The 21920-nt window shown below is 65.1% G+C and overlaps 2 protein-coding genes across 3 annotated transcripts in view; both read left to right on the top strand.

The window, feature by feature from the left end:
• Window positions 1-28: 28 nt before the first annotated feature.
• On the top strand, window positions 29-10459 carry RNF166 (ring finger protein 166). 2 transcript variants are annotated; one of them, XR_012765362.1, is made up of 7 exons: window positions 29-192; window positions 1565-1721; window positions 4945-5057; window positions 5397-5511; window positions 6083-6190; window positions 7598-8027; window positions 8157-10459. XR_012765362.1 is itself a non-coding variant. In XM_075434008.1 (6 exons), exons 1-6 carry the CDS (start codon window positions 29-31, stop codon window positions 7661-7663), a joined length of 723 nt encoding a protein of 240 aa, XP_075290123.1. In that variant the 3' UTR covers window positions 7664-10459. The 2 variants fall into 2 exon arrangements, 1 of the variants encoding a protein (XP_075290123.1); XM_075434008.1 differs by having other exon boundaries at window positions 7598-10459.
• Window positions 10460-16661: 6202 nt separating this feature from the next.
• The window catches only part of MVD (mevalonate diphosphate decarboxylase), a 5576-nt gene continuing 317 nt past the window's right edge, over window positions 16662-21920 (top strand). Inside the window, 8 exon segments of the mRNA XM_075433406.1 lie at window positions 16662-16765; window positions 18878-18888; window positions 18890-18949; window positions 19058-19172; window positions 19260-19400; window positions 21073-21272; window positions 21404-21478; window positions 21868-21914. Coding sequence (XP_075289521.1) covers window positions 16696-16765; window positions 18878-18888; window positions 18890-18949; window positions 19058-19172; window positions 19260-19400; window positions 21073-21272; window positions 21404-21478; window positions 21868-21914 — 719 coding nt within the window. The 5' untranslated portion in view covers window positions 16662-16695.

The raw sequence follows: 21920 nt of genomic DNA, 5'->3' as shown, positions 1-21920 counted from the left end.
GCCCCGCCCCGCCCCCCCCCCCGCCGCCATGTTCCGCAGCCTGCTGGTGGCGGCGGCGCAGCGGCCCCAGGCCCCGGGGGGACCCCCCCGGCCGCCCCCCCCAGCCTCCGAGGCCCTGGAGGCCCAGTTCAGCTGCCCCATCTGCCTGGAGGTCTTCCACCGCGCCGTGGGCATCGCGGGATGCGGGCACACGTGAGCGCGGGGACCCCCGCCGGGCCCTGTCCCCCCCCCACCCCGGGAGGCGACACCCCCCCCCCTTCACCCCCCGTGTCCCCCGGACGCGGCGTGGGGCTCCCCCACCCCGCCCCGGTTCCCGCATGGGTGCTGCCCCGGGGGGCTGGGGTCCTTCTGCACCCCCCCTCCCCCCCGGGACACCCCACTGCCCCCCCCAGCTCATCTGGGGCTGGGGTCCCCCTGCACCCCCCCACCCCGTGACACCTCGGCCTTGCTCCGTGCCCACCCCCCCTCCCCAAACTCGTCTGGGGCTGCGGTCCTTCTGCACCCCCACCCGTGACACCCCACTCCCCCCCCCAACCTCATCTGGGGCTGGGGTCCTTCTGCACCCCCACCCGTGACACCCCACTCCCCCCCCCCAACCTCATCTGGGGCTGGGGTCCCTCTGCACCCCCTCCCCCGTGACACCTCGGCCTTGCTCCGTGCCCACACCCCCTCCCCAAACTCGTCTGGGGCTGGGGTCCCTCTGCACCCCCACCCGCGTCACCCCACTCCCCCCCCCTAAACTCATCTGGGGCTGGGGTCCTTCTGCACCCCCACCTGTGACACCCCACTCCCCCCCCCAACCTCATCTGGGGCTGGGGTCCTTCTGCACCCCCACCCGTGACACCCCACTCCCCCCCCTAAACTCATCTGGGGCTGGGGTCCCCCTGCACCCCCCCTCTCTGTGACACCTCGGCCTTGCTCCGTGCCCACCGCCCTCACACACCTCATCTGGGGCTGGGGTCCCTCTGCACCCCCTCCCCCGCGACACCTCGGCCTTGCCCTGTGGCCCCCCCCCCCCACCTCATCTGGGGCTGGGGTCCCTCTGCATTGCCCCCCCCCCATGACACCTTGGCCTTGCTCCGTGCCCCCCCCCACTGTCCCCACACCCTCCCTCCCCCAGCTTATCTGGGGCTGGGGTCCCTCTACACCCCCCCCCCAGCAACACCTTGGCCTTGTTCCGTGCCCCCTGCCTTCCCCATTTCCCCCCCCCCCCCCCCAAACTCATCTGGGGCTGGGGGCGCTTGGCGGGGGTGACCCCGGGGCGAGGGGCACCGTGATTTTGCCCACCTGGCTCAGCCGGGTTCCGTGTCCCCCCCACCTTTCCCCCTATGTCGGGTGACACGGGCGGGGGGGCTGGCGGAGGGGACGCCGTGACTGCGGGCTTCGACGCCGGGCGCTGGTGCCCGGCTCCCAGTTCTGCCCAGTTCCCCCCAGCGTGGATTGCCGATCCCTGGGGGTGCAGGGGACCCCCCCAGAGCGCGCATTGCTTGGGGCTGGGGTCCCGCTCGCCCCTCGTCGTCCTCGCCCGGGGCCACCGGGCTGAGCGCCGCGCTCCGTCCCCCAGGTTCTGCGGGGAGTGCCTGCAGCCCTGCCTGCAGGTGCCATCGCCCCTCTGCCCGCTCTGCCGCGTCCCCTTCGACCCCAAGAAGGTGGAGAAGGCGTCCGGCCTGGAGAAGCAGCTCTCGTCGTGCAAAGCTCCCTGCCGAGGCTGCAGCAAGAAGGTAACGCTGGCGGGGTTCGGGGGGGGGTGCCCGTGCCCGTCCCGCGCGGGCACGGCTCCGCTGCTGGGCTGGGCCGCTCCAGGGACCAGTGCTGCGTTAATTTGGCGGAAGGGAAACCCCCTCGCTTCCTGACTCCCCTCACCGGGGTGGGGGGCTGGGTGCGGCTAGGTTTGGGGCCCCATCTGGAGTCCTGTGTCCAGTGCTGGGCTCCCCAGTTCAAGAAAGATGAGGAGCTACTGGAGAGAGTCCAGCGCAGGGCTGCGAGGATGAGGAGGGGACTGGAGCATCTCTCCTACAAAGAGAGGCTGAGGGAGCTGGGCTTGTTCAGCCTGGAGAAGAGAAGGCTGAGAGGGGACCTTCGAAATGCCTCTAAATATCTGCAGGGTGGGGGTCAGGAGGACGGGGCCAGACTCTTTCCAGTGGTGCCCAGTGACAGGACAAGGGGCAACGGGCACAAACTGGAGCAGAGGAAGCTCCAGCTGAACCCGAGGAAGAACTTCTTCCCTCTGAGGGTGACGGAGCCCTGGCCCAGGCTGCCCAGGGAGGCTGTGGAGTCTCCTTCTCTGGAGATATTCCAGCCCCGCCTGGCCGCGGTGCTGTGCAGCCTGCTCTGGGTGACCCTGCTTGGGCAGGGGGTTGGGCTGGGTGACCCACAGAGGTCCCTTCCCACCCCTGCCATGCTGAGATTCTGGGTGATACCAAATTTACCACTACCAGTCCAGTCGCGTTTAATATGCGCATTAAACCACCACGACTCTGGGTACGCTGATAGCGGGCTGCACCTTCGGCCCAGTCGTGCTGATGAACTGGCACGGCCGCGCTCAGGGTTCGGTGGCGTTCGGTGAGGAACTGGGACAACTGGGACAACTGGCTGCTGAAACAGCACAGCTTCATTTGCATTTAGTTATTTATTTATTGAATTGCCGGTGACAGTGACTGTCTGCAAGAAAGCACGTGCAAATATTGACGTTATTAAGTATAAAATGCGTGGAAAGGTTACAGATAATACAGCCTGGCTATAAACGTTAGGGAGTGACTCTCCAGAGAGGTTTCTGAGATTCCCGAGAAAAGCGCTCGGTCGAAGTCTCACCCGAGGCGTCCCAAGGGGGGAGAAGCGAGGCTCAGCCCCTCGGCCGGTCCCGGCTGTCGGAGGCATCTGAGGTGGAGTTTCCCGTGACTCGCTCACGGTGTTCTCTTCTCCTCCGAAAATCCACGGTGTTATGGAGTCTCCTTCTCTGGAGATATTCCAGCCCCACCTGGACAAGGTCCTGTGCAGCCTGCTGTAGGTGACCCTGCCTCGGCAGGGGGGTTGGACTAGATGACCCACAGAGGGCCCTTCCAACCCCTACTATTCTGTGATTCTGTGATTCTGTGATCTTCTTCTCCTCCGAAAATCCCCCATTTCCCTGGCTATTTTTATATCCCTTCTACATTCAGGGTGGAGTTTGAGTGACTGCAGTCACACACCCCTTTTATCATGGTTGGTGTAAAACTCTCTCGCTTCACGTTTAAAGGTAGAGTTCACCAAAAATCGAGGGCGCAGACTCGAAGAGGGGTGGTCGCCCCTCGGAGGCGGGGAGCCTTCGGGATGGAGGTGTGTTTTGGTATTAAAATGATATTAAAACGAGCCAAGTTCACGAAAGGACAGCACTTTGGCAAGGTTTCGCAAACCTGTTGGCTCCGAGGGCCAGAGGAGCTGCTGATCAGTTCCAGAGGAGCATCTCTTCCCGCTTTATCCTCACGGAGCGTGGCCACGGAGTCTCCACCCCGCTTCATCCTCCGTGGTGCGTGGCAGGGAGTTGCTGTGAGTGGATTCCTCGCGTGCCTGCTGCAGCTGAGTCCCATCCTCAGAGCTCCTTTGGATTTTGTGCTTTTCCTCAACGGGTGAACAATGCTACGTTTTCCATACAAACCCTAATTTTACTAATAATTCCACAACCGGCCGTGAAGCTGCGATTCGTGGTGCGCCTCCGCCGATGCGCTCTCCGGCTTCCGTTAAATTTGGGGATCTCCCTGCGCCTCCCTGGCTGCGGCTCGGGAGCGATCCCGGGCGGTGTCGGAGCAGTTCGGGGTCTCCGCTTGTCAGCGGCTCCTCTTTTGCGAAGGAGAACGGAGCTCGCGCTGCGGTCGCGCAGCCTGGGTGTCCAAACCGCTGTCCTGCGTGGTGGGACGGGCTGGTGCAGCGTTCCCATGCCGCTGTAGGATCGTTAAGGTTGGTGATGATCTTAATCAAGGTCATCAAGTCCAACCGTCAACCCATCGCCACCGTCCCTACGTCCTGCGCCGGCGTCGGTTGAACCGAAACTGCTCTGCCAAGCTGTTGTGGAGGCTCCGGCGCGGCGCCTGGCAGGGGAAAGATGTTCCCACAGCCTTCGGGGATCACAGAATCACAGAATGTTCGGGGTTGGACGGGATCTCTGTGGGTCACCCAGCCCAAACCCCTGCCCAAGCAGGGTCACCTACAGTAGGCTGTAGAGGACCTTGTCCAGGCGGGGCTGGAATATCTCCAGAGAAGGAGACTCCACAGCCTCCCTGGGCAGCCTGGGCCAGGGCTCCGGCACCCTCAGAGGGAAGAAGTTCTTCCTGGGGTTCAGCTGGAGCTTCCTCTGCTTCAGTTTGTGCCCGTTGCCCCTTGTCCTGTCGCTGGGCACCACTGGAAAGAGTCTGGCCCCGTCCTCCTGACACCCACCCTGCAGATATTTAGAGGCATTTCTAAGGTCCCCTCTCAGCCTTCTCTTCTCCAGGCTGAACAAGCCCAGCTCCCTCAGCCTCTCCTCGTAGGAGAGATGCTCCAGTCCCCTCCTCATCCTCGCAGCCCTGCGCTGGACTCTCTCCAGTAGCTCCTCATCTTTCTTGAACTGGGGAGCCCAGCACTGGACACAGGACTCCAGATGGGGCCTCCCCAGGGCAGAGCAGAGGGGGAGGAGAACCTCCCTCACCCTGCTGGCCACGCTCCTCTTGATGCACCCCAGGATCCCATTGGCCTTCTTGGCACCCAGGGCACGCTGCTGGCTCATGGTCACCCTGTCGTCCCCCAGCACTCCGAGTCCCTCTCCACAGAGCTGCTCTCCAGCAGGTCCTGCCCAACCTGTACTGGTGCCTGGGGTTGTTCCTCCCCAGGTGCAGGACCCTGCCCTTGCCCTTGTTGAACCTCATCAGGTTCCTCTCTGCCCAACGGTTCTTCTCTCCTCTCCTCTCTGTTTCTTCTCTCCTTCTCCTCCAGGTGACCCTGGCCAAAATGCGCTCTCACGTCTCGTCCTGCGCGAAGGTGCAGGAGCAGATGGCGAACTGCCCCAAGTTCGTTCCCGTCGTCCCCACGTCCCAGCCCATCCCCAGGTACCACCCGCCGCGCGTCCGGAAGAAAACGTCCTCCTTGCAGACCGTGCCCCGCTCCCGCGCGAGCCCTCAAACCCGAGCGCGTCTTTTCCTTTCCCCTGGGCGATGACGGGGAGAAACCTCAGCACCTTTCCCCCTCCCGACGCCCGCAGCCCCCGCGCTGCCCTGCGTCTCGCAGCGTGGTGCGGGAGGAAGGACTGACCCAGCCTCCTCCCAGCCCGGGGTGGGAACGGGCTGGTCTGGGTGGCACGAAGTGTGAGCAGGGACGGCTGGGTTGGGTCGGAAGGAGCCGATCCGGTCGCTTCCCGGGGGATCTGAGCTCGCCCCCGCTCTCCTTAGCAATATTCCCAATCGCTCGACGTTCGTGTGCCCGTACTGCGGCGCCCGGAACCTGGACCAGCAGGAGCTGGTGAAGCACTGCATGGAGAACCACCGCAACGACCCCAACAAAGTGGTGAGCGGCGCTGGGACGGACTGGTTCTGGGCGGGGGAACGCCCGGGAATCCCAGTACGCTGACGCGAGGGCTGCTGCACGTAAAATGCAGCCGCATTCCCAGCTCATTTAATTTGTTTTAAATCCCTGCGGTGGGAGGTGGGGAGCTGCTGCTGTTTGCTTTGCTGGAGGCTCTCTGGAACCAGCGGCCTCCGTCGCCCCGTGCCCGGGTGCTGCGGGATTTCCCCTCGCCGTCCCCGCGGGGTGGACCGAGGTGGGGAATTTTCAGCTCTGGCCCCATCTCGGCGGCGTTCGCGTGCGCCCGTAACGGGTCAGCGGGCTGGAGGCAGCCTGGGCCGCGTGCCCGGGGCTCCGTGCGCCGAGGGGTCCGCTCGGCGGGGCGTGGGGACCCCTGTTGTGCGCCTTCTCTGCGGGTTACCCGCTGTCAGAGGGAGGGGACCGCTGCTCCCCTCTCCCTCGTGGCTGCACAGGCCCCCCGGGGACCTGTCCCCCCCCCCCCGGTCCCCTGCCTGGAGCCCGAGGGCTCCGTGCCTGCGAGTCACGGTTCCCCGTCGTCCCTGTCCCGCCGCAGGTGTGCCCGGTCTGCTCGGCCATGCCCTGGGGAGACCCCAGCTACAAGAGTGCCAACTTCCTCCAGCACCTCCTCCACAGGCACAAGTTCTCCTACGACACCTTCGTGGTGAGTACGGCGCTGGGCCGCAACGGGGGGGTCATCTGGAAACGGGGTCGTCTTCCTCGCGCCGAGCAGCTGGGAGATGAGAGCAGCCCTTCCCTTTTCCCTTTCCCCTTTTTTTCCGTTTTTCCCCTTTTTTTCCCTTTTCCCCTTTTTTTTCCCTTTTCCCCTTTTTTTCCCTTTTCCCTTTTTTCCCCTTTTACCTTTTTTTCCCCCTTTTCCCCTTTTCCTTTTTTTCCCCTTTTCCTTTTTTTTCCCTTTTTCCCTTTTTCCCTTTTTCCCTTTTTCCCTTTTTCCCTTTTTTCCCCTTTTCCCTGTTTCCCTTTTTTCCCTTTTTCCCTTTTCCCTTTTTCCCCCTTTTCCCCCTTTTCCCCCTTTTCCCCCTTTTCCCCCTTTTCCCCTTTTCCCCCTTTTCCCCCTTTTCCCCCTTTTCCCCCCTTTTCCCCCTTTTCCCCCTTTTCCCCCTTTCCCCCTTTTCCCCCTTTTCCCCCTTTTCCCCCTTTTCCCCTTTTTCCCCCTTTTCCCCTTTTCCCCCTTTTTCCCCTTTTCCCCCTTTTTCCCCCTTTTTCCCCCTTTTTCCCCCTTTTTCCCCCTTTTTCCCCTTTTTCCCCCTTTTTCCCCCTTTTTCCCCCTTTTTCCCCCTTTTTCCCCCTTTTTCCCCCTTTTTCCCCCTTTTTCCCTTTTCCCTTTTTTCCCCCCTTTTCCCTTTTTTCCCCCCTTTTCCCTTTTTTCCCCCCTTTTCCCTTTTTTCCCCCCTTTTCCCTTTTTTCCCCCCTTTTCCCTTTTTTCCCCCTTTTCCCTTTTTTTCTTTTCCCTTTTCCCCCCTTTTCCCCCCTTTTTTTCCCTTTTTTTCCCCTCCTGCTGTGCAGCCCCTGGCAAGGGACAGGGGCCCGCTCCTCCTTTGGGAGACCCCCAAGGCTGGGCTCCCCGCCTGCCCCTGAGGCTGCTCAAGCCAGTTGCCATCAGACACCCCAGGAAAAAGTCCCTGAAGGAAGAGGGGGAGATGTCACCGCTCTCCATCAAAATGTTTTTTTTTTCCCCTCCGCGTGCTCCGTTAAACTCTTCCCCCAAGGATCCGTAGCGCAAAAGCCCTTTGCTTCGAGGCTTCGCGGGAGTGGCAGGGGAGCAGCCCAGCCTTGGGGGGTCTGGCTGCCGCACGTGGGGGGCACCCCTGGCACCCCCTCTCGGGGGGGTCGCTGACCCTTCCTTGTGTGGGGTGAGGACGTGATCACCCAGCCTTGGCTGCGAGAAGCGAGGGGAGGTGCTGTCAGGATCCGGCTTTTATTTCGGGGATGCTGGATTTCAGGGAAGGGAACCCCCGGCTCCTTAGAGCGGGACGGGCTCCGAGCCGTGACGGGGGGGCTGCAGGGCCTGGCCATGCCAGCTCCCCTGACCCCCCCTCTCTGTCTCCAGGACTATAACATCGACGAGGAGGCGGCGTTGCAGGCAGCCCTGGCGCTGTCGCTCTCGGAGAACTGAGGGTGACGGCGAGCGGCGGTTCGGGCTCCCCCCACACCCCCAGCTCCTTTTTGCACACTCAGCCTTCCTCCCCGGGAGTTACAGAGCTCGGAGACCCCCCGGAGACCACCCACCGCCTCTCTTCACTCTCCTCTCCGGGCACAAACCGCCTCGTTGAAGAAGGTGGAGCGTCTTCAGCGTCGCGCCGGAGCGGTGAGCGAGCAGAGAGCGGGAGGAGCGAGGAGCCGGCGCCGGAGGGCTGGGGTCGTTCCTCGGTTAGGCATTCCATAGCCGTGTACGGAGTGTGCACCTGTATCCAGATCTATTTCTTAGTAGATGCTTTTTGGCACCATTTGTCTTCATGCTGTCTGCTGGAACCGAATCGGTACGTAGAACTGTGACCCGTTTTGTGCAGAAATGCCCTCGACTGAGACCGCGATCGTCCGCGTCCTTTGTGAAAAGGAAGAAAACAGCACGGAGCATCTTTTATTTTTTATTTTTCATACTCTCCAAGGCTATTTCCAGCGACGGCGTTCTGTCCCATGCAGGCCGGGTGGAATCCCGGGGCGAGGCAGACGCCCTCACGCTCCCCGTGATGGCGGCGGCTTCGGAGGAGTCCGCGGGGACGGCGCCCGGCGAAGCTCTCGCCTTCCTCGTTTTGTACCGGCTCTTGTGATACTGCGTTCTTGCGTTTTTCTACGTCCATCGGCGTGACGCCTTCTCCACGTTTTATAGAGCGGGGACAGAAGCTCTTCACACTGCAATATCCGTCACCGGGGACAAGAGTATTTTTATGGAACATTGTTAAGAAAGTATATTTTTAAAAAAAAAAACAAAAAACAACCCCAAACGAACGTGCTGCGGGTTTGAAACGCGGCGGGAGGCAGGAGCCGGCCCCCTGGGACTCGGCGCGGGCGTCCTCGCCGGTTGCTGCTGGGCCGTTCCCTTCCCTCCTCGGCGTGGTTCTGCGGCGGCGGTGCGGGAGCGGCCGGCTGGAGGAGCGGGTGCCGAGCGGCTCGCCGGGCTCCGTTTTGGGGAGCAGCAGCGTCGCGTTCTCGGAGTTCCGCTCGGCCGGCCGCGCTCTCCGAGCTGCTGACCCTCTCCGAGCTGCTGACCCTCTCCGAGCTGCTGACCCTCTCCAGGGCGCGCGGTCGGGCTGGGGACGGCGTCACCTCGGTGGCGGTGCTGGATGGGGTGAGCTGGAGCAGTGGTTGGCGTCTGTGAAGGGAGCAGGCGGGTGACTTGTGGCACGCCGGCGCTCGGCGCGGGGCGAGGGGCGTGCGGGGGGGACGTCTGCCCGCGCAGGACCCCGACACCGAGCGCCTTGTCCCTCTGAAGTTGGGGACCACGTCTTCCTGTCCCAGGTCTGTCCCTGGGAATAGGGCACGCCTGGGCAGATGTTGGTCTGAGAGATGCTCTGCAGCATCCTGGTGACCTGTCCTGCCCCGGTCCCTGTCCTCACTGCCCTGCCTGGCGCTGGTGGAGTTCGCTCTGCTGGGCTGGGTGGAAGGGAGATCTCTGCGAGGCCTCGGTGGGTGGCTGCCAGCCGGAGTGTGGCCACCACGTGCAGCAGAAGCTGAGTCCCGTCTAAAATGTGATCACTGGGTGCTGGGACCCTGCCACCTGTTTGGGTCATGCTGGCAATGGGATCAGCCCAGGGCTCTCGGTGAAGGAGCGATGGGGAGGTGGTGATGCACGGTATCACCATGGGGCCAGACTCTTTCCAGTGGTGCCCAGCGACAGGACAAGGGGCAACGGGCACAAACTGAAGCAGAGGAAGCTCCAGCTGAACCCGAGGAAGAACTTTTTCCCTCTGAGGGTGACGGAGCCCTGGCCCAGGCTGCCCAGGGAGGCTGTGGAGTCTCCTTCTCTGGAGATATTCCAGCCCCGCCTGGCCGCGGTGCTGTGCAGCCTGCTGTGGGTGACCCTGCTTGGGCAGGGGGTTGGGCTGGGTGACCCACAGAGGTCCCTGCCAACCCCTGCCATGCTGGGATTCTGTGGTACCCACAGAGCTCCCGTGCTGCCTGCCAGTGAGGGTTTGCAGAGAAGCGGGGTGGGAGAGCGGTCCCTCTGCCTGTCCCTGCTCGGAGAAGTGCCCTTCGGTGGCTTCTCCAAGACCTGGCTCCAGCTCCAGCTCTGCTCTAGCAATACTGACTTGTTTTTTTTTACTTGGATCTAAATAGCACTGGGTGGTTTTGGGGGGCTGTGGGCTCCCCCGTACGAGGGGCACGCAGAGACCACCCACTCCCCTGGCAGAGGGCAGGGAAGGGGCTGGAGCTGCTCCGCTCCCCTCCCTTGCTCTGGGCTAACGAGGAAGGTTGGGGTCTCCTCTTACCAGCACCTTCCCGGCGCCGGGTCCGTTCTCGGTGGGACGGAGACCACTGCCATCTCCCAGAAGGGACCTGGGAGGGTTTCCCTGTCCCATCCTCAGTCGGGACCCTCGGGTCCTGGAGCAGCCTGCGTCCGAGCTCTCTTGCAGGGAGCTCCCCGGCTCCGGGACAGCGCTGTCACCCTCTCCGTCCCCTTCCTCCTCCTTTTGGCCCCGCGATGCCGGAGCAGGGGCAGCCACAGCTGCTTTCGTAAAGCACTTTATGGCCCAGGCCGCTTGGCACGGGCTCGGGTCCGGCTCTGCCCGCTGCCGGCCGGGCTGCGCCGGGGCTCCCGCCGTACTCGTCAGTGTGTGACCCCCGCGACTTTTTGCATAATTAGAACTTTTAACGAGACGTACTGGGTTTGGGTTTTTTTTTTTGAAGAATTAAAATCAACGACGTATTTGTAGCAGAACGTTTTTCTCAATAAAGGCAAAGTTTCACCCACGGGCGGCCTCGCTGTGCGGTCTGCGCCGCAGCTCTGGGGTGCGGGGACGCGGCTGGGGGTGGGTGCCCCCCCACCCCGGCGTATCGGGGCTGCTCCTTCCCCAAACGCGGGGGTCGTCTCTACGGTTTTGTCCCCGACGCCTGAGCTCCTCCCGTTATGGGCAGCGGTGGGGTTTGGCAATGCCATTTTGTCACCCCCGCCATCCTCCTTGCCCTGGGCTCCCCCACCGCGCTCCCCGAGCCCTTGTACCCCCCCCCAGCCCCCCGATCGAGCGCTTCCCGACCCCGCTGTCCCAGTGCCGGCCATGCCAGCTGGGTGCTGGCCAGGGGAACGCGGCGGGTGTTTCTTCTCCGGGTGTCCCCGGGGGGCTGTCGGGGTTCCCCGAGGACACGGGCTGGCTCTGCGCCCAGGCACGGGCTGCGCCCGCGTCCCCCTCCCTGGGGGACCGATCCTGGGGGCAGCCGCTGGCGTCCCCTGGGAGGGGTGCGGGGGTTCACCCTGGTGCTGGCCAGAGCCTGGCTCGTGTCCCCAGGGCAATAAAACTCTCGGGGGGACATCGGCGAGGTGATCGCGTCGAGGAGCCCCCTTATCTGCCCCCAGCCCTCCCCAAATGTCCCCCAGCCGGGATGGCAGGGAGAAGGGGGGTCGGGGGTCCCCATGAGCCCGGGTGCCTGCTCCATCCCACCCCAGGCGGGTGTCAGGGTGGGGGGGGTCATACTGGGGGTGGTGGGAGCCCGTCCAGCTCCACGCTCGTGCTAAGGCTGCGCGGCGACACCTGCACCGGGCACCCCGGGACCCCCGTGTCCCACCGCCACCCCGTGCCCTGGGGTTCCCCGGGTGGTCTTGGGGTGCTGCCCCACGCCGCGATGCCGGGGTGCTCCCTGGCTCCGTGCCCCCCGCTGTAACCCCGTCCCAGGTGGCTCAGTGATGGTGCTGGAGGGGGGAGAATTGGGGGTCCCCGGCCGTCCAGCTCACCCCCATCTGACCCCCCTGTACGGGGGTCCCTGTGCTGGGGGGTGGGGAGGCAGGAGCGGGTCGGTGGGTGCTCCCCAGCACACTGCCTGCCCCCCCGCCACGCTGCCTCGGGGGGTCCCTGGGTTTTGGGGTGCACCCAGCCCCAGGCCAGCCACCACCCGGGCTCAAGCTGGGCTCCCGCAGGCGCGGGGGGTGCCTGTGACTTCCCCCCGCTCCCGTTTTTGGGGGGGAAGGTCCCTTTTTGCCCTGGTTTGCGGTGGGTGCTGGGCACAGGGGTGGGAGCAGAGGGGAGACCCGGTGCAGCTGAGCCCCCGCGGGGTGCGTGACCCCCGGTGGGCTCCAGGGACGGGGTGGGCAGCTCAGCTGCCGCCCCTCGTCCCTTCACGCCCGCTCCTCGCTCCCGCAGAGCTCGACAGCCCCCGGGCACCCCCTTAAAGGACCCCCAGACCCTCAACCTGCCCACGCGGCGGGGGTCTCACCGGCAGAGCTTCAGCCTGGGTGCCCTGAGGATGCACACCCGCACCCACACCCTGCCCTGCACCCTCTGCGGCAAAGCCTTCTCCCGGCCCTGGCTGCTCCAGGGCCACATCCGCACCCGCACAGGTAAGGATGGGACCCCCCCCCCACCCCCCGACCCGGCTGGGGTGGGACCCCCCCCCCCACCCCCCTGGCTGCTGCTGACCCCAACCTCTGCTTTTTGGGGATGCTGGGTGCAAAATCAGCACCTCTGCTTTTTGAGGACGATGGGTGCAAAATCGGCACCTCTGCTTTTTGGGGACGATGGGTGCAAAACTGGCACCTCTGCTTTTTGGGGATGATGGGTGCAGAATCAGCACCTCTGCTTTTTGAAGGTGATGGGTGCAGAATTGGCACCTCTGCTTTTTGGGGATGATGGGTGCAGAATCAGCACCTCTGCTTTTTGGGGACGATGGGTGCAAAATGGACACCTCTGCTTTTTGGGGGTGATGGGTGCAGAATCGGCACCTCTGCTTTTTGAAGGTGATGGGTGCAGAATTGGCACCTCTGCTTTTTGGGGATGATGGGTGCAGAATCAGCACCTCTGCTTTTTGGGGACGATGGGTGCAAAATCAGCACCTCTGCTTTTTGAAGGTGATGGATGCAAAATGGGCACCTCTGCTTTTTGGGGGTGATGGGTGCAGAATTGGCACCTCTGCTTTTTGGGGGTGATGGGTGCAAAATGGGCACCTCTGCTTTTTGGGGACAATGGGTGCAGAATCAGCACCTCTGCTTTTTGGGGACAATGGGTGCAAAATGGGCACCTCTGCTTTTTGGGGGTGATGGGTGCAGAATTGGCACCTCTGCTTTTTGAAGGTGATGGATGCAAAATCGGCACCTCTGCTTTTTGGGGGTGATGGATGCAAAACTGGCACCTCTGCTTTTTGGGGACGATGGGTGCAGAATCAGCACCTCTGCTTTTTGGGGACAATGGGTGCAGAATCAGCACCTCTGCTTTTTGAAGGTGATGGATGCAAAATGGGCACCTCTGCTTTTTGGGGACGATGGGTGCAGAATGGGCACCTCTGCTTTTTGGGGGTGATGGGTGCAGAATTGGCACCTCTGCTTTTTGGGGACGATGGGTGCAAAATGGGCACCTCTGCTTTTTGGGGACGATGGGTGCAAAATCAGCACCTCTGCTTTTTGGGGATGATGGGTGCAAAATGGGCACCTCTGCTTTTTGGGGGTGATGGGTGCAGAATTGGCACCTCTGCTTTTTGGAAGTGATGGGTGCAAAATGGGTACCTCAGCTTTTTGGGGACGATGGGTGCAAAGTCACCATCTCCCCAGGCTTGGTCTCCAGGAGGGAGCTGCCTGGGGTGGGCACAGCCGGGGGTGCTGGGGGTGCTGGCACGCAGCGTGAGTCCCATGGGAGACCCCCACGGCAGGTCCCGCTGTCATAACCCCCCCGGGAAGGCACTGGTGGGTTTCGGGGTCTCCTCGGGAGCGCTGGGGAAAGGGGGTGAGAGCAGCACGGGAGGGAGCGGAGCACGGGAAGGTTTTGGGGGGGGACCTTGGGTACAGGGGTGCCCCGACCGCGTGTCCCGCGAAGGCCCCCCCACTGCTCCGACCTCCACGCCCACCTCCGGACCCGCTCGGACGTCACGAAGCACCAGTGCCACCCCTGCGCCCGGATCTGCTCCGGCATGGTGCTGCTGGCCCGGCACGAGGAGGGGGGGACGCTGCGGGGGGTCCTGAGCCCCCCCACCCCCCCGCCATGCGCAGCCACCCCGGGGAGGGCAGCGAGCCCTGTGCCACGCCACGCCATGCCATGCTGTGCTGTGCCACCCCATGCCATGCCACACCGTGCCACGCTGTGCCATGCTGTGCTGTGCCACGCCATGCTGTGCCATGCCGTGCCATGCTCTGCCACGCCGTGCCGTGCCGTGCCACGCCGTGCCGTGTCATGTCATGCTGTGCCACGCCATGCCGTGCTGTGCCACACTGTGCCACGCTGTGCCGTGCCACACCATACTGTCCAATGCCATGCGATGCTGTGCTGTGCCACGCCATGCCATGCTGTGCCATGCTGTGCCATGCTGTGCTGTGCCACACCGTGCTGTGCTGTGCCATGCCATGCCATGCTGTACCATGCCACACCGTGCCGTGCCATGTCATGCTGTGCCGTGCCACACCATGCTGTGCTGTGCCATGTCATGCCGTGCTGTGCCATGCTGTGCCATGCCACGCCATGCTGTGCCATGCCGTGCCATGCTCTGCCATGCCGTGCTGTGCCATGTCACGCTGTGCCATGCCACACCATGCTGTTCCATGCCATGCCATGCTGTGCCGTGCCACACCATGCTGTGCTGTGCCATGTCATGCTGTGCTGTGCCATGCTGTGCCATGCCACACCATGCCGTGCCACACCGTGCCATGCTGTGCCGTGCTGTGCCACGCCATGCTCTGCCATGCTGTGCTGTGCCATGTCACGCTGTGCCATGCCACACCATGCTGTTCCATGCCATGCCATGCTGTGCCGTGCCACACCATGCTGTGCTGTGCCATGTCATGCTGTGCTGTGCCATGCTGTGCCATGCCACGCCATGCCGTGCCACACCGTGCCATGCTGTGCCGTGCTGTGCCATGCCATGCTGTGCCATGCCGTGCCATGCTGTGCCATGCCGTGCTGTGCCATGTCACGCTGTGCCATGCCACACCATGCTGTGCTGTGCCACGCCATGCTGTGCCATGCTGTACCATGCCACACCATGCTGTGCCACGCCGTGCCATACTGTGCCACGCCGTGCCATGCTGTGCCATGCTGTGCCATGCTGTACCTTGCCACACCGTGCTGTGCCACGCCATGTCATGCTGTGCCACGCCGTGCCACGCTGCATCATGCCACGCTCTGCCGTGCCGGTGCAATGCACCGAGAAGGGACACGAGAGCGTCAGACAGGACAAGGTGGACTGTCACGGCGGGTCACCGCAGCCCTGCCGCCGCTCCCCCGGTGGCTCCGGGGTTGGGGGACGCGGTGCCTGGCCCGTTCCTCCGCTGCTGGGGGGCACCGGGGGGGGTTTCTTAGCCCTGGTGTTGCAGGAGCCGTTAAAAGCGGAGCTCAGCACCGCGGGCGGGAGTGCAGAAAGCGTCCCTTGTCGCGGCTGTCCCTGCTCGGCCGGCGTCGGCATCGTGTCCCTCCAGCCCCTGGAGTCCCGACCGCTGGCCTTGTGCCCCGAAAAAGGGACCCGGTGGCCTTTTGGGCTGGGGGCTGCGTGGCCCCCGGCGCCGGGCTGGGGTCTGGCCCAGCCAAGCAGGGTCGGGGTGACAGGGACGGCGGGGACGAGGACACCCAGCGAGTGACCCCGCGCATCCCCATGGCACGGCGGGGCTCTGGGTGACGGTGGTGGGACCATCGCCATGGTGGGGGTCCCCCAGAGCCCTCCTCGCGCTGGGGACAGCCCTGTCCGTCACCCTTGGTGCTGGGGCATGGCGGGGGGGTTTGGGTGGGTGCCGGGGGGAGCTGCCGCGTGCGCCCCGTGCCATTCGTGGCTCTGCCCGGCTAAATCGGGCCCCGCACCTGTGCCGGCGGCGGGGGGAAAGAATCCCACCCCCCAAAATAGCCGCGTGCCACCCCCTCCCCTCCCGTCCGTGGAAAATGCTTATAAATAACCCGGGGGGCACTGTCGGGGAGCCCCCATCCCCCACCCAGGGGGTCCCCAAAGCTCCCCGCTATGGGGGGGTGGGGGACGCTGCTTCCCTCATCCTCCTGGGGGTTTATTTGGGGTGGGATGCGACCCGCGTCCCCCCCCCTCCGGCAGTGACCCTGTGGGAGCGGGGCTGTGCCCACCGGCACCGCGGCATCACCCCCGTGTGCCCCCCCCGCCACCCCCGGGCATCCGGGTTTGGGGGATGCTTTCCACTGCGAGTGGGGGGCTGGAGGATAAAAATGCCCCGGGGGGGTCACACGTACATGGCGGGGCCCGGCTGGGGGTGGTTTGGGGCCACCCGGGGTGGGGGGGGCCCACTGGGATCACTGGGGGGGGCCCACTGGGATCACTGGGCAGGGGCACTGGGATCACTGGAGGCTCTGGGGCTTACTGGGGTCACTGCGAGCGCTGTGAGGGTCTGGGAGGGCTGAAGGGACACTGACACAACTGGGGGAACTGGAGGGGTGCTGGGATATGGGGGGTACTGGGAATACTGGGAGAACTGGTGGCTGCGAAGGCACTGGGACCACGGGAGGCACTGGGGTACTGGGGCCCCTGAAGGCTCTGGGAGTATTGGGGATAGTGGGAGCACTGGGGCGGGGAGGCACAGGGGGTTTGGGGAGCACTGGGGACACTGGCCGCGCTGGAGGGGCACTGGGGACACTGGAGGGGCACTGGGGACACTGGGAGAACTGGTTCGTTGGGGGTACTGGGGATAGCGAGGGCACGCAGAGCACTGGGGTAGCGCTGGGACTCGGGAGTAGAAGGGTGCTGGGGGCCCACTGGGAGCACTGGCGCGGTACTGGGGCACCAGCACCCCCGGCTGCCCCGGTCCCCGCCGGCTCCCAACGGCGCATGCGCAGCTCCTTCCCGACTCCAAGATGGCGCCCCCGCACGCCGGTCCCTGTGCCCGCTAGGGGGCGGGGCGGGGGCGGGGCCTCTTCGTGGTCCGATCGCTGCCATTGGGCGTCGGGCCCCGGGCGCTTCGGAGCCGGCCAATGGCGAGGCGGGAAGCCTCCGCAGGCCACGGGCACGTGGGTGGCGCGGGGGCGGGGCTGGAGGCCGGGAGCGGCGGGGAGCGGCGGTGGCAGCGCGATGGCGGAGGAGGGGGCGCTCGCCATGGTCACCTGCACGGCCCCCGTCAACATCGCCGTCATCAAGTACTGTGAGTACCCGCACCCCGCCGGGCGCTGCGTTCCTAAGAGCTCATTAGCATATGCAAATATCTCCCACGCGTGTCTGTCGGCATCTCTGGGTGGTCTGTGGGGGTCCCGGGATGAAGGCCCATCCTCTTCATCACGGTGTTCGCTGGGTGACCTGTGCTTCTGCGCAGACCCAGCTCTCGGGTCACGATCGTGTCCTTCAGGCTGTTCGGCTCCGGTCTCGGTGCCCTCGTGGTGCCTCCTTATCACAGGATCCCGGCATGGCAGGGGTTGGCAGGGCCCTCTGGGGGTCCCCCAGCCCAACCCCCTGCCCAAGCAGGGTCACCCAGAGCAGGCTGCACAGCACCGCGTCCAGGCGGGTCTGGAATATCTCCAGAGAAGGAGACTCCCCAGCCTCCCTGGGCAGCCTGGGCCAGGGCTCCGGCACCCTCAGAGGGAAGAAGTTCTTCCTCGGGTTCAGCTGGAGCTTCCTCTGCTTCAGTTTGTGCCCGTTGCCCCTTGTCCTGTCACTGGGCACCACTGGGAAGAGTCTGGCCCCGTCCTCCTGACACCCACCCTGCAGATATTTATCGGCATTTCGAAGGTCCCCTCGCAGCCTTCTCTTCTCCAGGCTGAACAAGCCCAGCTCCCTCAGCCTCTCCTCGTAGCAGAGATGCTCCAGTCCCCTCCTCATCCTCGTAGCCCTCCGCTGGACTCTCTCCAGTAGCTCCTCATCTTTCTTGAACTGGGGAGCCCAGCACTGGACCCAGCACTGCAGATGGGGCCTCCCCAGGGCAGAGCAGAGGGGGAGGAGAACCTCCCTCGCCCTGCTGCCCACACTCCTCTTGATGCACCCCCCGAGGCCCTGCTGGCTGGAGGAGAATTAGTGAGGGGTCTCTTTTATCCCACAATTATCCCAATTATTTGCTGGGAACCAACACCACTTTTGTTTCACTCAATTATTTTGTCTAACGACGAAGTGATGGCTTGTGCCCATGTCCTTCCACTGCCTTCCTTCATGAGAAAACAGGGGTCAGTGCAGCAGTTACATCGTCAGATCACTGTGCGTGCAGGGACACAAGTTACAGGACTAAAGACGAGTAAAAACTAGAAAATGTTAAGGTTTTTTTGTTATAGTTTCACATTTCTTACAGTCCCCTCTATCACCCGGCCGTGTCAAGCTGTGCCGAGCTGTGCCAAGTAATCCTGTGCCGTTACAAGCAGTGCTGTGCCGTGCCGAGCTGTGCCGAGCCATGCCAAGCCATGCCGTGCCATGCCGTGCCATGCCATGCTGTTCCATGCCATTCCATGCCATGCCAAGTCGTGCCATGCCGTTCCATGCCAAACTGCGCCATGCCGTGCTGTTCCATGCCATGCCAAGCCGTGTCATTCCATGCCATTCCATGCCATGCCGTGCCATGCCATGCCATTCTGCCATGCCATGTTGTTCCATGCCATGCCAAGCTGTGCCATTCCATGCCAAGCCATGCCGTTCCATGCCATTCCATGCCATGCTGTGCCGTTCCATGCCATGCCATTCAGTGCCATGCCATGCCAAGCCATGTCATTCCATGCCATGCCAAGCTGTGCCATTCCATGCCAAGCCATGGCGTTCCATGCCATGCCATTCCGTGCCATGCCATGCCATGCCAAGCCATGTCGTTCCATGCCATGCCAAGCTGTTCCATGCCAAGCCATGCTGTTCCATGCCATTCCATGCCATGCTGTTCCATGCCAAGCCATGCTGTTCCATGCCATTCCGTGCTATGCCGTGCCATGCCATGCCAAGCTGTTCCATGCCATGCCAAGCTGTTCCATGCCATTCCATGCCATGCTGTTCCATGCCAAGCCATGCCGTTCCATGCCATGCCAAGCTGTTCCATGCCATTCCGTGCCATGCCATGCCAAGCTGTTCCATGCCATGCCAAGCCATGCCGTTCCATGCCATGCCAAGCTGTTCCATGCCAAGCCATGCTGTTCCATGCCATTCCGTGCCATGCCATGCCAAGCCATGTCATTCCATGCCATGCCAAGCTGTGCCATTCCATGCCAAGCCATGCTGTTCCATGCCAAGCCATGCTGTTCCATGCCATTCCGTGCCATGCCATGCCAAGCCGTGCCGCGGTCTCTTGCAGGGGGCAAGCGGGGACAACGACCTGATCCTCCCCATCAACTCCTCCCTGAGCGTGACGCTGCACCAGGACCAGGTAGGTGTGGGGTCGGGGGCAGGGTCCAGCCCCTCCGACCCCCCAGCCCGTGCATGGGGGGGGTGCTGAGCCCCCCCGCTCCCCATGCTCACCCCGTCCCCCCGACAGCTGAAGACCACCACCACGGCCGCCACCAGCCGGGACTTTGCCGAGGACCGGCTGTGGCTGAACGGCGAGGAGGCCGACGTGGGGCACCCCCGGCTGCAGGCCTGCCTGCGGGAGGGTGAGTGTCCCCCACCGCGGGCACCCCGGGGACCGGGCAGGGTGTCCCCCATACCGACCCCCCCGCCTGGCTCCCGTCCCCTCGCAGTGCGGCGCCTGGCCCGCAAACGCCGCGGTGACGGGGACGCGGTCCCGCTCAGCCTCTCCTACAAAATCCACATCGCCACGGAGAACAACTTCCCCACGGCCGCCGGCCTGGCGTCCTCGGCGGCCGGCTACGCCTGCCTGGGTGGGTGAGCGGGGACAGGGGGTGGGAGTGGGGTGCTGGGGTGGGCTACGCCTGCCTGGGTGGGTGAGCGGGGGACGGGGGATGGGAGTGGGGTGCTGGGGTGGGCTACGCCTGCCTGGGTGGGTGAGCGGGGACAGGGGGTGGGAGTGGGGTGCTGGGGTGGGCTACGCCTGCCTGGGTGGGTGAGCGGGGACAGGGGGTGGGAGTGGGGTGCTGGGGTGGGCTACGCCTGCCTGGGTGGGTGAGCGGGGACGGGGGATGGGAGTGGGGTGCTGGGGTGGGCTACGCCTGCCTGGGTGGGTGAGCGGGGACAGGGGGTGGGAGTGGGGTGCTGGGGTGGGCTACGCCTGCCTGGGTGGGTGAGCGGGGACAGGGGGTGGGAGTGGGGTGCTGGGGTGGGCTACGCCTGCCTGGGTGGGGTGAGCGGGGACAGGGGGTGGGAGTGGGGTGCTGGGGTGGGCTACGCCTGCCTGGGTGGGTGAGCGGGGACAGGGGGTGGGAGTGGGGTGCTGGGGTGGGCTACGCCTGCCTGGGTGGGTGAGCGGGGACGGGGGATGGGAGTGGGGTGCTGGGGTGGGCTACGCCTGCCTGGGTGGGTGAGCGGGGACAGGGGGGTGGGAGTGGGGTGCTGGGGTGGGCTACGCCTGCCTGGGTGGGTGAGCGGGGACAGGGGGTGGGAGTGGGGTGCTGGGGTGGGCTACGCCTGCCTGGGTGGGTGAGCGGGGACAGGGGGTGGCAGCGGGGTGGTGGGGTGGGCTACGCCTGCCTGGGTGGGTGAGCAGGGACAGGGGGTGGCAGCGGGGGTGCTGGGGTGGGCTACGGATGGGGGGGTGGCAGCGGGGTGCTGGGGTGGGCTCTGCCTTCCTGGGTGGGTGAGAGGGGACGGGGGGTGGCAGCGGGGTGCTGGGGTGGGCTACGCCTGCCTGGGTGGGTGAGCGGGGACAGGGGGTGGCAGCGGGGTGCTGGGGTGGGCTACGCCTGCCTGGGTGGGTGAGAGGGGACGGGGGGTGGGAGCGGGGTGCTGGGGTGGGCTACGCCTGCCTGGGTGGGTGAGAGGGGACGGGGGGTGGGAGCGGGGTGCTGGGGTGGGCTACGCCTGCCTGGGTGGGTGAGAGAGGACGGGGGGTGGGAGCGGGGTGCTGGGGTGGGCTACGCCTGCCTGGGTGGGTGAGAGGGGACGGGGGGGTGGGAGCGGGGTGCTGGGGTGGGCTACGCCTGCCTGGGTGGGTGAGCGGGGACAGGGGGTGGGAGTGGGGGTGCTGGGGTGGGCTACGCCTGCCTGGGTGGGTGAGAGGGGACAGGGGGGTGGCAGCGGGGTGCTGGGGTGGGCTACGGATGGGGGGGTGGCAGCGGGGTGCTGGGGTGGGCTACGCCTGCCTGGGTGGGTGAGGGGGACAGGGGGTGGCAGCGGGGTGCTGGGGTGGGCTACGCCTGCCTGGGTGGGTGAGAGGGGACAGGGGGGTGGCAGCGGGGTGCTGGGGTGGGCTACGCTTGCCTGGGTGGGTGAGAGGGACCGGGGGGGTGGCAGCGGGGTGCTGGGGTGGGCTACGGACGGGGGGGGTGGCAGCGGGGTGCTGGGGTGGGCTACACCTGCCTGGGTGGGTGAGCGGGGACAGGGGGTGGCAGCGGGGTGCTGGGGTGTCCCCCCGCTGACCCCGCGCCGTCCCCGCAGTGTCGGCCCTGGCGCGGCTCTACGGCGTGGAGGGCGAGCTGTCGGAGGCGGCGCGGCGCGGGTCGGGGAGCGCGTGCCGCAGCATGCTGGGGGGCTTCGTGCAGTGGCAGCGGGGCGAGCGGCCGGACGGCAGCGACAGCCTCGCTCACCAAGTGGCCCCCGAGACGCACTGGCCCCAGCTCAGGGTCCTCGTCCTGGTGGTGAGGGGCTGGGGGGGGAAGGCGCTGGGAGCACCCCAACCCCGGGTGGGTGCAGACCCTGGGGGCTCAGGGGCTGCCCCTCGCTGGGGCTGGGGGCTCAGCTGGGGTCGTGTCTGTGCCCCCCCCCCCAGGTCAGCGGGGAGAAGAAGGAGGTGGGCAGCACGGCGGGGATGCAGACCAGCGTGGACACCAGCCCCTTGCTGAAGGTACTGGGCGATGGGCCTGATCCTGCCCGGGCCAGCGTTTGGGGTCCCGTTTCTCTTGGAGGGGGGTGTTTCTCCGTGCTGGGGGGGCAGCATGGAGGGAGGGGGAGAAGAAGGAGGTGGGCAGCACGGCGGGGATGCAGACCAGCGTGGACACCAGCCCCTTGCTGAAGGTACGGGGCGACGGGCCTGATCCTGCCCGGGCCAGCGTTTGGGGTCCTGTTTCTCTCGGAGGGGGGGATTTCTCATTTCTTCATGCTGGGGGGCAGCTTGGAGGGAGGGCAAAGCGGGGCTGCGCTTCACCGTGACCCCCCGAGTGAAGCCCAAAGGGTCGGCGTGCCGTGGGTGTCCCCCCCGAAGTGGGGTGACAGCCACCCACCCGCCTGCGGCAGCACCGGGCGGAGGCGGTGGTACCGGAGCGCCTGGCCCTGATGACGCGGCACAA

Source organism: Opisthocomus hoazin, chromosome 12 (genome assembly GCF_030867145.1).
Source record: "Opisthocomus hoazin isolate bOpiHoa1 chromosome 12, bOpiHoa1.hap1, whole genome shotgun sequence".
Taxonomy (NCBI): Eukaryota; Metazoa; Chordata; class Aves; order Opisthocomiformes; family Opisthocomidae; genus Opisthocomus; species Opisthocomus hoazin.
Note: the sequence above shows the minus strand (reverse complement) of the source record. Positions and strands in the feature narration are given on the sequence as shown.

Coding starts and splice junctions, on each gene's coding strand:
- RNF166 (XM_075434008.1), top strand. CDS start 29: ATGTTCCGCAGCCTGCTGGTGGCGGCGGCGCAGCGGCCCCAGGCCCCG. Junction 1,722..4,944: donor GCCGAGGCTGCAGCAAGAAG/GTAACGCTGGCG, acceptor CTTCTCCTCCAG/GTGACCCTGGCCAAAATGCG. Junction 5,058..5,396: donor ACGTCCCAGCCCATCCCCAG/GTACCACCCGCC, acceptor CGCTCTCCTTAG/CAATATTCCCAATCGCTCGA.